This window comes from Epinephelus moara, chromosome 22 (assembly GCF_006386435.1).
Source record: "Epinephelus moara isolate mb chromosome 22, YSFRI_EMoa_1.0, whole genome shotgun sequence".
Classification (NCBI taxonomy): domain Eukaryota; kingdom Metazoa; phylum Chordata; class Actinopteri; order Perciformes; family Serranidae; genus Epinephelus; species Epinephelus moara.
This window is the reverse complement of record NC_065527.1, coordinates 15326131-15341189: the sequence shown is the minus strand read 5'-3', so window position 1 is coordinate 15341189 and position 15059 is coordinate 15326131. Positions and strand designations below refer to the sequence as shown.

General features: G+C 41.0%; 1 protein-coding gene across 1 annotated transcript in view; it reads right to left on the bottom strand.

Annotated features, from left to right (window-relative positions):
• Positions 1-8189, bottom strand: part of elp2 (elongator acetyltransferase complex subunit 2) — a 37612-nt gene extending 29423 nt beyond the window's left edge. The window contains exons 1-7 of the mRNA XM_050035063.1: positions 8043-8189; positions 7829-7907; positions 5940-6010; positions 5723-5867; positions 4040-4117; positions 3647-3711; positions 3473-3539 (exon numbers count right to left, since the gene is read on the bottom strand). Coding sequence (XP_049891020.1) covers positions 3473-3539; positions 3647-3711; positions 4040-4117; positions 5723-5867; positions 5940-6010; positions 7829-7907; positions 8043-8174 — 637 coding nt within the window. The 5' untranslated portion in view covers positions 8175-8189. The remainder of the gene's footprint in view (positions 1-3472; positions 3540-3646; positions 3712-4039; positions 4118-5722; positions 5868-5939; positions 6011-7828; positions 7908-8042) is intronic.
• Between the last annotated feature and the right edge of the window lie 6870 nt (positions 8190-15059).

Genomic DNA, 15059 nt, shown 5'->3' with positions numbered 1-15059 from the left:
ACACACACACACACACACACACACACACACACACACACACACACACACACACAGAGTTTTCGTCATTATATACTAAGATTGACTAACAGCACTACAGGTAAGAGAAAAAAAATATGTATTTCTAATTTTGGGATGAACTGTCCCTTTAAGTATCAAAACACACGCTTGCCATCCGTAAATTCCAGTGATTGTGTTGTTACGACTGGCCCCTGTAGCTGAATGAGCGTAAAAGTTGATCCGCATTAGATCTGATGGTCCTCGTGAATCTGAGTCACAAAACCAGGCACATTAACCAAGGTGTGTTTTAGAGCAGCAGCAGCTGGAGCCTCAGAGGTAAGAAGAGAGAGGAGAGAGGGAGACAGCTGTCCTTTGCTCGCGCTCCCACGCTGCAACACCGGTAAGCTCTCGTTTTACACACAGCTGCTTTGGTGTTACAGCCAAAGTGAGACATGTAAACGACACTCTCTGTGTTTCGGTCACAGTTCAGCTAACTGTGAAAGAACGGATGATAAAGTGTGAGTTTGGATACGTTTGTGGACTGAAGGAAATGCCCGTGGACGTTTCAAACTGTGAACGGCCACTGTTGACATGATACATGTCACTCAGTTTGTTGCAGAGTGTGCATTATGTTATATTCTAACACATTTAACTTTATTTAAGTTCAGCTCTCTGTTACAATGCAGAGTAAAGGAGGGACTGTACAGGACAGTGAAAATAAGTAATAGTGAAATAAATAATAATATCCGCATGTGTTTCTCAAAACTGACATCAGCTACTTGTTTGATCATGATGGGGAAAATAAAGCCCTGATACAGAGACAAGTAAAAACATCTTCAAGACCTGTGGCTGACATGGCAACCGTCTATTTGATCTCTTTTAGATAAACTAAATTTTGCAAGACAAGGGTAAAGTAAAAAGACCCTCCCATGCCCTCCACCCAAAAATATGACAACCCTCCCTTCAGCAAAAGTAAAAATGACAACATTAAAACATATGACCAGCTGATTTTACACTACTGCTTATTTTATCCTACGGCGAAGATTGATGGAAAGAAAATCGTGATTTAGAAAACAGGATAAAGATAGAAACACAAAAACAGAAAATAGCATCATGCTCTGAATCCCCGTGTTTAACAGCTATGATAAACTGCACCTCTAGTGCTGCAATTTGCCATCTGCCAAGTCATAAAAGAACAGAATGATTTATGTAACTACTATCATGGTGGAGAGAGGGTTTTGTCATTCCTGTGGGGATATTTCGTATAAACAAACTTTCTCTCTGTCTCTTTGCTGGCTTGTAGCTTGGCAGCGTGGAGTGGGTCATAGACTGTGAGTGGGAAGGAGACACTGGTGGAGAGGGCTGGTTAAGGAGATGAAATAGCTTTTACACAGTCAGAACAGTGCAGTAATGAAGAGCCCTTGAAGAGGGTTACACAATTAGTAGAGCTTGGATTGGATCCATGCGTTGCCATGTGTCATCATAACGCTGTGAATAGCTCACTGGTTGGTGAAGCTGGACTCAAAATGAACCGCTTTTTAGTGTGTGTCTAGTTTTGATTTTTCTAAATGCTCTACTGATCTAAAAAAATTAAATCATCTTTTTGCTTAAACAAGGTCAAAACGCACTTGTCTGTCTTTCTGATCAAATGGGCTGAAGGCTGTTACTGGAACTCCTCTCAGCATTCAGCCGATCACGTGTTATCTGACTCTATCAAGGCGTTGATGTTATCCAGTTTGCGGGCTTGCCTAAGAAAAACCAAAGGTAATGGGGAACCACAAGAGCAAGCTTTTAAGCCCTCAGAGGAGTGTCATCTCAAACACAAGGAGGTGTAACACATTTCAAAATTTCTAATATATGCACGCATAAAATTGGAAAACATCCAAAACAATGTGCTTTTCATTTTATTTTTTTTACCTGGATACCACTTTCCCATGTTTTCGTGTTTAAGTGACTAATGGGAACAACAGTTTTTGAAACTGGTCCAGCACTGAACAAGGCTGCAATGTAATCATCAGGGCAACAGTGCAGTCGATGGGCATCTACTACAAATGCTTGTTTTTGCCACAGACAGTCTCAGATTGTTATTATAAGTGTCTGACAAATTTATTCAAGAAACCCTAAAGAGAAATAAAACTTTTTTTGGTCTGTTTGCTATTGTCTTTCTGCAACAACTCAACTCACAGACTTCAGAATGAGACTACTCGAGTGAGACACAATAAATAACAGACCGGATCAAGCCAAAAGCAAATAAAAAAAACCACTGTATTTCTTTGTCAGACACTTATAATAACAATCTGAGCACATCAGCGGCAAAAACACTTTTAGTGGGTGTACACTGACGGTGCACAATTGTCCCAAAGGATTACTTTGTAGCCCATTTCGCAGCTGCAGCACTCTCGCTCATTACTGGACCAATTTCAAAAATTGTTGCTCCCATTCGTTATTTAAACACAAATACATGGGAAAATAAGGCAGAAAAATACTGAAATTTCCCTTTTTTTAAAGACGCACCTAGTCCCTTAACCTCTATTTGTGCCTTTATCACATTTAAACTTTGTGTTGTTTGCCTATATCAAATAAGCTTATGGAAAAACTCAATGACACCAAGCTAAAAAAGAGGTATTACTTTTCATAAAGACTGAACTCATAGAATTTAACATGTACTGTAAAGCACAGGGTGCATCTAGCAGCTTTTTCGTCCTGGGTCAGAAGAAGTACGCTGGCAATCCAGGGACTAACCTCAACAATGGTCTTTATTTAGCACAACCAGGAAGGAACAGCAGTCTTTAAAATGGTTGGGTACATATGGAAGCCCAGGTGAGATGAGATGTAAATATCAGGACGTGTGGGTGTGTGTGGTTTATTCATATAGACGCACACCAGTCTTCACCAAGGGAACAGAGGAACTGAACTAGACTGAGCAGCGGACATGTGTCACATGATCAGGCTAGGGCTGCTGTGAAATTGAGTTCTTAAAGGATAACAGGGAGTTTTCTACAAGTACCGTTTGGCCCATATACTGTCGCCAGAACTTTTAATTATCCATCAAGCCAACATTAAAAAAGTAAATCCAAGAATCACAGCCTTTTTTTAGTCTAAAACACGTCTTGCTCGCTTGCTTTGTAAGTTACTTTAGTCTCTAACTACTGTCACTACCGATCAAAAAGATCCTGGGCTCAAATCTCAGCCCTGCTACCCCATGAAAATTAAACTGGGGCGAGGAGGATGCTGGGAATTTTTAGGCTTAAGAGCACTTAAAGAATGTGCTTATTTTCTGTTCTGTAATTTTTAATCTGGACTTTCCGGTAAACGGAAAGGTTTTATGAAGAACCCTCTCCACATATTCACTGTATCTATATCTGACTTTGAGTCAGCGAGATGTGCAAGCACACTAGGATAGCGACAGTTAATTGCAAACTGGTTCTACTCCTGAAACAGGACCACTCCCATTACTCCACACAGTAGCGCTCACCTAGAGACGCCCAGGCCACTCCTCGAACCCAGTCTTCATGTCCTTGCAGTGACTTGACTTTCTGGAGCTGTTGTAATGTAGAGTAATTTTAGAAGATGTCAAATGTTGCTCTCATATTTTAGTAATTAAAAGTTTTGGCACAGAAAACATGAATGAGTTGCAGTGTGAGCTTACCTCTCCGTTTGACTGCACATACAGATGCACCTGAGAGTTATCGCCCCCACAGGCCAGTACGGGAACTGTGAGAAAAGAAGGTTTCACACAGTCATGTGAGCGCACACATCGCAGGTTGCATACATTTACATCGAGGTCTAGAGGAGCGAGGTGGAAGGAAAGGATGAAGCGCAGCATCAAACAGACGAAAGGCATGTAAAACAGAGAGGCAAAATGACATGAGACACTTCAAACGCAGGCTGCATTTTGAATATGACATTTGGTTACAGGCGCTAAAGCAGTGGTGCAAATTGAGATGGATGACATGAGAGGGAAAAACGTCTGTGTGTGTGTGTGCGAGTGTGTGTGGCGCACGACTTAAAGGATGTCTATGAAGGAACAGCTTAGGCTTACCTCTGCTGCCTGGCAACAGAGCCAGAGAGACATCCATCATGAAACTGCTGCCAAATGATAAGGTATGGAGGCACTCAGCTGAGAAACACACACATGCACATGGAATTAAACTTCCTGATGTCCTTTGAGTAATCCTGCTACACAAGTGAAAAAGAGTATGTTAAACTGTATGGCTTTTGTGTGAACAGAATGGCACATGGAAATACTTCTTCAAATACTTCCTGTTTGATATATACGCCAAATTGTACCTTTATTTCTCTGCCTCCCCTCATGTGTAGAGGCCAAGGGTCTTCCAAGCTGTCACAATCTAACATAACATGGATAGTATTTTTATCTACTAATACACCCCAGGGTAACGCCCAGTTCGCATAACGCACACGCTTAATTTCCACGACTGTCAGGCAGCATCAGTGTTCATCTGCACTGACAGGTGGACAGAAACTTCCAACAAAGGGAAAGCTGTATGGGTGACAGCTCGGGAAAAAAAAGAAACGCAGACAAGGATGACAGCTCGAAACACCACTGATATTATGTGAGGAAATTAATGCAAAATCAAAATTCATAGAGCTGCTGTTTTGATTCTGTCAACACATATTTTTCTTAGTCATTTCTATCCAAAACAGTCGCTTTTTTCTATCACTAACAAACTGTTTCGCCTACATGTTAATGTTTAAACTGAGTCAGACTACTGTAAGTGTATATAAAACATAGACATAAAGCCATAGGTGTGATGTTCTGCAGCACTGCAGAGGTGAGGCAAAAGATGTTTTTGGTAAACACTGCCATACCCTGCTGCAGCCACTGGGGGGCAGATAATCAGACTGTGAGTGAGTAAACAAAATTGATTATTTATTAAGTAATATGTGAGTCTATTACTTTCTGGATGCCTGGAGATGACTACTTGGGCACAGACACAAAGTTGTTTTCATCTTTTGGACATTTCTGTTTTTATCTTGAGGAACACTGAATAGTTTTACCTCCTCATGCCTCAAACTATTCAAATGAAACAGAGTGAGGAGGGAAAATCACTCTTTGATTTGTCTGCCCACAACTCACAGACATGCATCCTGTGAAGAGGAGTATACAATGGAAATTGCTTTATATTACAAGGGCCACAAGCAGAAAAGGGTGGGAATCAGCTAAATTAACAACAACAAATCTGACCCAAATTGCTACTTAAAACGCTATTGTCCATGAGCCAGGGGGAGTGTTTGTGCCAATTTGGGAGTACCATTTTTTATAGTGTTTTTTTTAAGGTTTATGTCTCTTGTGTTAGCAATTATAGCTTTCTATGTGTTATCACTTCTTTTTCTGTCATTGCAGCGTTAGAGGTCAAAGGTCAAATTCTGTTGTGTCCAGTGTCATGAAAATGTGACTAGTAGACAGATTGTAGTCAAAGCTTTACAATGATATATGACTTGGGGGAAAAAACTGGAAATGACGGAGGGATTAAAAAAGGAGTGATAGCACAAAGAAAGCCACCATTGCTGTAATACTATTGTGCATTTTCCAATACTAGGGACATATACCTTAAAAAATAAATCACTATGACAAATGGTCCAAACCAAATTGGCACAACAGACAAATTTTGGGGGTCTGGCTCATAGACTACTACTCTTCTGTAATATTTCCAACATCATTTTGGCAACATGTACATGCTGGGGTTTTTGTTCCGTCTCCTACCTTCTTTGGCTTCACTGCAGAGCCACAGTCTGACCGTGGAGTCGGATGCTGCGGAGGCCACCAGGATCTTTGAGTCCTCCACATAGATGGCATCCACAGCACAAACTGGACCAGTGTGGCCTTTGCACTCCACTGACCGGGTGAACTGGAAACAGCAGAGCATATTTTAGAAGGGGAGAAAAGACAGAAACACTGTCTGATGAAAGAGATGACTTACCTTCCCATTCTGAGTCTCCCAGACGATGAGCCTATTGTCTGAGCCTCCTGAGACGAGATGACTCTCTGGAGCTGCGACAGCAATAACAAGACAGTTAAGTAAAGATACAGTATGTGGCTAAATGTATGTGTTTGGACTGGAGCTGTTGTTCATGGTTTGATCTTTGCCACTTAGTTACAATTTCCAATATTTTTTCATACAATCAAACTGACAATATTTCAGCTGGTAAGTTGGTAAATCACTGGCATAATGAACATAATGATTTTTTTTTTTTCAGACAATAGTGTGCTTCCAACTATTTTCTTGACATTTTGGGGAAAGCCTTCTGAGCTCTAACGGGAAAGGTTTCCCAGTTTGGTGTGGAAGAATAACCTGCCCTGTTCAGAGCCCTGGTTCTGGAGTGAGCTGTTCAACAGTTACATATAATGGGTGATGCTCATGTACTTTGGACCACTGGTTCATAACCTGGCGGCCCAAACCCGCCAGAGCTTAACAGGGGGGTCACAAGGCTCCTTGATTTTAGGGGGTGTAAGAAAACTTAAAAAATATATATGTATTCATACAGTAGGCCTGCATTTCAGCATTATATATATTTCTGTGGAGAAAATGAAATGAAATTGTTATTTTTAAAGTTTAGATTATTCTTCAAGATAGAGAATCCGCGTTATGTCTGGAACCTCCTGTCTACAACAGGCTTGTTGAGGACTTGGCTCAGATTCCGGAGTTACTCTCTTATCCTGAAGCCTCCTTAAGGAATCTGATCCCGTTTGATTCGGCGGTGGGAACCTCTTGCGACCGCATGTCTTTGCTGACATCGACCCCAGCAGGATTCAAAATCCTGGACCTTCCGCATGGAAGACGAGTGCTCTAACCACTACACTTTCAAGATACATATATAAGAAGAAAAAAAATCACAGGCCACGGTGAAGACCTGAACACAAGCTATATTCACAGAGCTTTCATTCTCTCGGAAAGTACACAGCTAAAACAACCAAAGAACTAATAGAGCAATGGCCGAGCATGAGGAAGACGGAAACAAGAAAAATCAAGTATGTAGTAAAATCAAGTAAGTATCCTTTTAAGTATGTATGATTGTTAAAAATGTAGGGGTCAATACATCGTAGTATCACAATATTTCTGTGTGGCAATATAGTATCTATGGACACCAAGTATCATTTTTTTATTGTATGAATTATTAATATTAAAAACACAAATTAAACTTTTGGCAGCCTACTAGAGTAATAAAATCAGTTGCTTTTTCAGTCCAGTACACACAGTTTGCTCCAATAAAAATAACTGAAGTGAGATGAAAAGACTGAAAACTTTATCGTGTTTGATAAAACAGAGGTTTTCCTTTACTGGCGTAATTAGCATCTGAAAAAGGGTAATAAATTGCAATATGTGTAGTCACAATACTCAGCATATACAGTTAAAATCACAATAATATTGTATTATGACTTAAGTAGCTTGATAAAATTTTATCATGGGGCCTCTGGTGATTCCCAGTCCTAATAAAAAGTTCCTAAAACTATCAGGAAACTTGTCTATGATGGAAAATTCACAGGAATAACCTCTTAAAAATGTATCATAATCACTCATTTGACACAAACTGATAGAAAAAGGGGTTCCTTAAGGAAAAATATTGGAAAGTTGAAACCACTGATTATGATCATATAGTGTTAATTCCATAAGGTTTGTTATATGTGAAATGCCAGCAAAGTACACAAACGTCACACAGTTTTAAGGCCACAATTTAGAAGAGTAGCTGAAGACTACCAGTATACACCAGTAATTACATTTTAGATTTATAAACCGAATTAAATTAAGTCTTGATAAAACATCTCCATTCCAGCAGTTTGACAGGTCCACCAGTGTCTGTCCCCACTCACCACAGTCCTCTCTGTGAACCCACTGGACTGCATTCACTCTAGCTGTGTGTCCATTCAGCACAGCAACAACTCTCCTCTCCTGAGGGGAGACCAAATAGTGTGTTTATTAAAGTAACAAACAAAACATAGCTTTATTTACAGCTGTGTGCTGCTCGGTTATCGTTAGCTGTGACACTATCAACGACAGCTAACGTTACAGAAGATGTTTTATTACCTGTGGGTCGTACAGAGCCACGGAGGTACATGTCCCGAAGGCAATAGTCCCACCACGACCCCAGGAAACAACATTTGGAGTCCTGTTCGCACAACAAGCTACATGGCATGTTTCAATTACGGGCGCCGCCATCTTGAACGCTGGAGTTGTGGTGGTGTTGCTTTGAATGTGGCTGTAGCTAAACCGCCCCGTGCGAACAAACGTTCCGCACACACACAGCAGCAGCTGGACCATTAACTTTAATGACGAAGCTGCTTTTTAAACGTTTTAATACACCTTAGCAATTATATTAATTAATTCTGGTATGTTTCAAAGTGGTTTAAATGTTGATAAGCAAACATTGCAGCGCTTTCACTCACTAAAGTGCATTGCTGTGTAATGTCCACTAGATGGCGTGCGTCAATCAAAATCCAGAGAGGCTATACTGAATTAAAAATGATGATAAAGCCTCATTGACTGTTCATTTCTTGCTTATGAATATTTTACTAACCCCAGAGTTTAACTTGGTCTTATTTAAGAAAATAATTAGACAACACTGCAAATGCAATGCCCAGTGGAATTAACCAAAGCAGATTACAGTTTCAATTTCTTATTCGATTTAATGTGCTTGAATTCACCGACTCAGTGAAATAAAGCGAGAAAGTGTGGTCATGTATTGGTCTGGATAAATATTTTTCTTTATCCTCCTACAGGGAGCCAAAGGTCAGACCAAAACATTGCTAAGGGGATTTAGTGCCTCATTTGGAGAGATTTGGATGGATGCTAGAAAATGTGAACACTGGTTTTCAAGCTGAAGGTTGGTCCCCACATTCATTAAACCACCCTGCTGCATCTGTCTAGTGTCAGCAAATAGCCCTCAAGGCAACTCATGCATTTACTAAACAATAAACAAATGATAATACTGCTTTGTTTAGTGTGCCTACTGGGTTATGTGTTGTTCAAGGGTCTTGCAGTATAATTTAAGCACATATTACTGGAGTCACATTTAAAACACTTTATGCATTTATTTTTTTGCCTGAGGAGAAACAGATAAAATATATGAACCAAACATCTAATGACATTTTTCATTATTTTCAAACTGCTCCATCAACAATCAAGATGCCACAGTATACACACACTGCCGTGTCGGACTGTATTATCCCCTTGCCAAGTGGTGACTGAGGGTGACTGGTCGCAGCTGAGCTTGTTGCCAGCCAGACAGCCTTGCTTGTTAAAAAAAGGCCTCGGGCCTTATGGATTTCAAAGGTTGAGGAGGCAACAGTTTTGTCACAAGGAGTTTCCAGGCGCCCACTTGACAAGATCAGGAGGAAAATGTGATGGCATCTGTGAACCCTTGAGACGATATGATAAATGACAATGTAGCAAAGACAAACAGGGATAGAGCCATATAGTATGAGGAAGTGAGAGGGGATGGAGGAGGGGTGGCTGGGTCTTTTTTGGCTTGCCTCTGGCTGTGCTGACTTGTGGTATATGTGCATGACAAAGACGAAACAGACGCACTGTCACCAACACTCGGGGAGAAAATAGATTGTGTTCGTCTTGCTATTGTTGTCCCTCCTCACTCAGTCAGAGGGAGACAGGATTTAGACAGACTTGGCAGGGTGAGACGACCTCTCTGTGGAGGATACCCATGCATCTATGGCTCTCATCTCAGGAGTGGCAGCTAGGCGATAGCTGGGATGTAGCCAAACAGCTGCGTCTGTGAAAAAAAACAAACACATCTCTATTATCTTTGTGCAGCTTTGACTATGCATTCATCATCCTCTTGTGGTGAAACCTCTGTACCTGCTTCCACAATGCAGGATTAGTTTGAACAAATGTAATAGGTCAGCGTAGGAGAGAGGGGGTTTGTTTAGGAAAGATCCTGTCCCATTTTCCAACACCTGGACAAAAGAATACAAGGATACGCCTTCATGAGAGATGTTTTGTGAACATGTCTTTTCACCAGGGTACAAGTGTTCTGTTTTTCTTAGCCGGTAATGACAGGGTCATCCAGGGAAAGGGCTTTGATTTAGCCCATGGACACACTCTACATCAGCTATGCCCTCATTAAATGGAAGTCAACAGATTGAAAACCAGGTTCCTGCTAATTAGTATATTGCAGGGCGGTAAAATTCTAAACATAATCTACTGTGGAGACATAGTAGAGTGTGGCTTTATGCTGATTAGTAATTGGGCTGTGGAGCATCTGTTTGTGTGAGAATAAAGCAGGTGTGTTTTTGAACCTTGTCTGGCCCTGTTTTTGTCACAACTGTCATGTTAATTTGAATATATGGCATGCTTTTATTTACATAAGGGAATAGAGAGACACTCATTCAATTAAGAATTTCATTGTATGGTGTAAACCACTGTGTTTTTACTGTGCATATGACAATAAACTTTTAATTAATTTTAGGACTTCAACTCCAGCACTGACAAACTCTGTCTTACGTAATGCATACAAGAGGATCTCCATCTCACTGCCGTATGCATCAAGAATTAGCAGAAGATTAAATGTTTCACAGCGTAGATAATATTCTTAAATGTTTTATTCATTCCGTTTCATTGCGCCATATGTTGCCACCAAGTGCTCAATAACTCAGTGTGCCTGAGGAGCTCTGAAACCTGGAGAGTAATTTGGGGAATAACTATAATGAACCTCATACTTAATTAAGGGGCTGAGGGATAATAGAAAGACCCTCTGTTTTTTCTTTAAAATATTCTTGAGAAGCTTAAGTGTCTTTCTCATTTAATGCAATTTTTTAACACTGTGGTTGAGACAGTCAAAAACAGTGCATAATGACTGTATGATTATACTCTTAGACTTTTAACCACTCAGTAACAACAGTATTTTGCAATCGTGTACTTTCATTTTTCTTTTTCTCTGAGCTTTTAAAAGGTGATGTGTAGGAAAAAATGGTTTTATCTAGGTGAATGCTTGGAACTGTAGGCAAAGAATGATGAGAACTCAAATTATGAAACCACAAAATAATATAAGTCAGTTAACTGAACATTTGTATATGATGTTTCCTAACACACACATATTAATATTATCTTTGTTACGTTTGAATATAATAGATAGTTTATTTGTCCTATGAGGAAAATTTTCTTCATGCTTCCGTACATCTTGAGTGCCAACCTGACATATGCACATACCCCACAGATACAACATACATTTGCCACACACATGGATTCTCAACACATAACATACAGTATAACACAGACACATTTACACATTTACACGTCACTGCCGTTTTTGAGTTTTGTTTAGTTCTGTGATGGCCTTGGGGACGAAGCTATTGTTGAATTAAATTTTTTTCCAGGTGAGTGTCCTGTACCGGTGTCCAGAAGGAAGCAGTGTGAAATGTGGGTTGAGGGGGTGACTGGGGTCCTGTGCAATGGTCTGAGCTCTGCGTGCAGTGGCTGTGTTGTTAAGATCTGAGAGATTGGGAGTGGGGAGGCCGATGATCTTGGCAGCTTTGTGTGTGATCTATGTGAGTCTGTTCTTGTTGGGGGCTGACAGCATGTAGAAGAAGCAGGGTGGGCAGTAGAGGAGGATGGGCTGGATAATGCTTTTGTAGAGTGGCAGCAGGAGGTGGGGGGCAAGTGAGAATGATCTGAGTTTTCGGATGGCGGAGAGTCTCTGTTGGTAGCGTTTATGGATGTCAGTGGTGTGTTGTTCAAAGCTCAGTTTACTGTCCAGGGTGATACCAAGATATTTGTGACTCTCCACAATCTTGACTGCTTCACCACTGATGCTGACAGGGTTGTGTGTGGGCTTGGAGGTTGACCTGTTGGGGGAGTGGAAGACCAGGTCTTTTGTCTTTGAGACATTTAATTGCAGATGATTGTCTGTGCACCACTGTGTGAGATGAGAGATGGAGTTGCGATAGGCCATAACTGAGTTATTGTCATTGGGTAGAGCAAGTGCTGCAGTGTCATCTGAGTACTTGAGGAATGTAGTGATGTGTGAGGGGCTGGTGCAGTCGTTGGTGTAGAGGGTGAATAAAAAGGGACTCAGGACACAGCCTTGAGGGGCGCCTGTGTTGGTGATGGAGGGTGAAGAGATGGTGCTGCCCACTCTGGTGGATTGTGGTCTGTTGCTGAGGAAACTGCATACCCTGTGGATGAGGAGTGGTGGGACATTGACGTGGTGGAGTTTCCTGATCATCTGGTGGCACTGGATGGTATTAAGCCAAACTGAAGTCTATGAGAAGGAGTCTGGCGAAATTACCTGGGGATTCAAGGTGCTGAAGGAGGGAGAGGAGGAGGCATGCCACTGCATCTTCAGTCCCTCTCTTGGCTTTGTAGGCAAACTGGTTGGGGTCCAGTGATAAAAAAAAAAAAAGAAAATCCGTGTGGACCTAAACGCAATTAAAATACACCAGCCTTAAATCTACATGGTATTTTATATTTTTATGTATATTGCATTAATGTCTCTTGTGTGCATGGACACAATTTAATGTTTAGGAGGGAATAATTGTAAAATAATTAATAATAATAATAATTAATAATTTTTTTTTTTTAATTTTAAGTATTATTTTTTCCTCTTTAAATGATTTTTTATTAATTATTTTTTCACTTAAATAATTTCTTTTCTAATTTTTAATCTCATAATTACTTGACGCTTTGGCTATATTGTCTTTGTTACATTCACGCCAATTAAGCACACTGAACTGAATTGAAATTGAGTGACCAAGTATTAACTTTGCACGCCTACACATAATTTGTAGAAACATGCAGCTCATGCATAATGTTTCCATTTTGGTATTTCATCTCCACGCATTCCTGTGTGTTTACATTTGCTGTTATTTCAACCTGCACAGCTCTGACAAATGAGTCAGCCTTCAGACAGAGAAGTGCTGGATGGAAACTGAATGATAATGAGTATATGCAAGGTGTCCGCGATTATGTAACAACAGAAGTGGAGACACAGAAAACCCAAGATTCCCAGGATGGGTGTCTGCTATGGCGCTTTGCTGCTGCCTTGTTTGTTTACGTGCAATTAAATTAGCTTTGTCCCTGAGGACGCCTATTTAGCAGGAGGAGAGCAGTAAATGACAGACAGATGACCCCCCTCCTTATTAGCACTGCTGCTTTGCTTATTTTATTTCAACATATTAAAATGTTTTCTAATTCCGTATTATCTGCGCTGGAAGCCGTGTAATTCGTTCTGACCAGAGTGCGTATTAACATAAACACCTGTAAGCCAGCCAGGATTAGACTCTTCTAACATTTAGACAACTCCAGAAGCTTTAAACTGAAGTATTCAGGGTCAGCCAGTAAAAACAGTGTGCAGCCAACTAAATATTCAACCAGGGCACCTCACCTCAGTTTGACCCCCTCGCTTTCACAGAGGCCTCTCTGGTCACTGTATCATTGTAAGTGGGTGAGTTCAGCTGCAGGTCTCTGTCAAAGCTAGGCTAGCCTGAAGTATACTGAGTGATATTTCTTTTAGTTCGTCTGACCTGCGTGCTCAGGGTTGTGGCCTCCCTGGAGGCACATGTTAATGTGTGAATTGTGGTGTGAAAGCTACACACAAAACACGAGTTGTAAAACCACCAGATACAAAATCATAATCTTGTACAAAATATGTACACAGAGGGCCATAATCAAGAGCAGTATTTATGCATATACTCGAGATGGAAATGTTCTTATGTTTTAAAATGCAGAGGAAAAAAGTCCTTGAACATTCCACCACAATCCTCCCTTTGAATTCCGAAATTTCAATCTACTTATCCAACAGGGGAATATGACTGAGTGCACTCATTTTACATCTTGCAGTGTGCAAAATCACTATCTCTTTAGGCTCAGCAGTTCCTGTCCCAAGAGCTGTACAGCCAGAAGGAATGATCCAGAGAGAGAGAGAGAGAGAGAGAGAGAGAGAGAGAGAGAGAGAGAGAGGAGAAGTCAGCACTTCTAAAGCACAAGAGAGAGAGACAGAGACAGTAGCAGCTGTTAGCAACACAATCACACTCTGCATAAGCATCTCTTATTTAATGAGTAATACCCTTGGACTGTGCAGATGAGTATACACAAAGGGCACTTCCTGCTTGTATTGGCTTTCAGGCAAATTGTCAAAATGCAATGTGCCTAAAAGAGATTAGAGGTAGAGGAGCAAATATTGAATATTCCAGTACAAATGAGATGCTGTTTAGAAAAACAAGCCTGTTTCACAGCTAGCATGGCACTGACAAATTCAATGAGAATACGCGGCGCACCATTGTGCTCGTTTGAGCGTGTGAATTTGGGAGCAATTTGTCTGGATGATAACTAAACTATTTCCACTGAAATGGTACAGGATGTATCATATTTCTTATCTCGTTGTGCCTCTTGAACTTATCTGCTGTGACTAGAATCACTTAAGACAGCAGAAGTTGATACAGCACAATGCGAGTAGCCCGAGTGGAGCTTGTTATCGCCTTATCGCTCGGGAGAGAGCCTCACAGCAGATTAACAAAAAACATACAGATATTATCTAGTTAGTCGTAGAGCCATTCATCAAAGGGAACATGGCCCTGTCCGCACAGCCAAACTGCTTACATGCCTTCATAATGATGCAGTGTGTGTGTGTGTGTGTGTGTGTGTGTGTGTGTGTAGAGTGAAACCTATGTAAACAGGGAGGGTTAAACTAAAGCATAGCTCTGGGGTTTTAAATAAATACTGGCTGGGCCTGAGAACGGCAGACAGCCTTAACACACACACACACACACACACACACACGGCCATTGTCTCTTCTGCTGACACAGAGTACGAGCCAGCCACCGTAGTTGATGATAAAGCAGGCAGCAAAAGCCCTCACTAGCAGTGCCACAGTGCTTATAAGCCATATCTGCTCTCAGCCATCTGGTGTGTTTGTAATATGAAGTGTTACTCACCACTTGTCATCCAGTGGCTGCACTTGTAAAGTTAGAAATAGCTTCTGGAGCCACTTGAGGATACAGGGAATTTGGCAATAGTTTGGTCAGGCTCCGGTCCAGGCTGCAATAAAGTATTTTGAGTCCTATTATGGATACTGGAGTCACTGGGTTGCAAAAT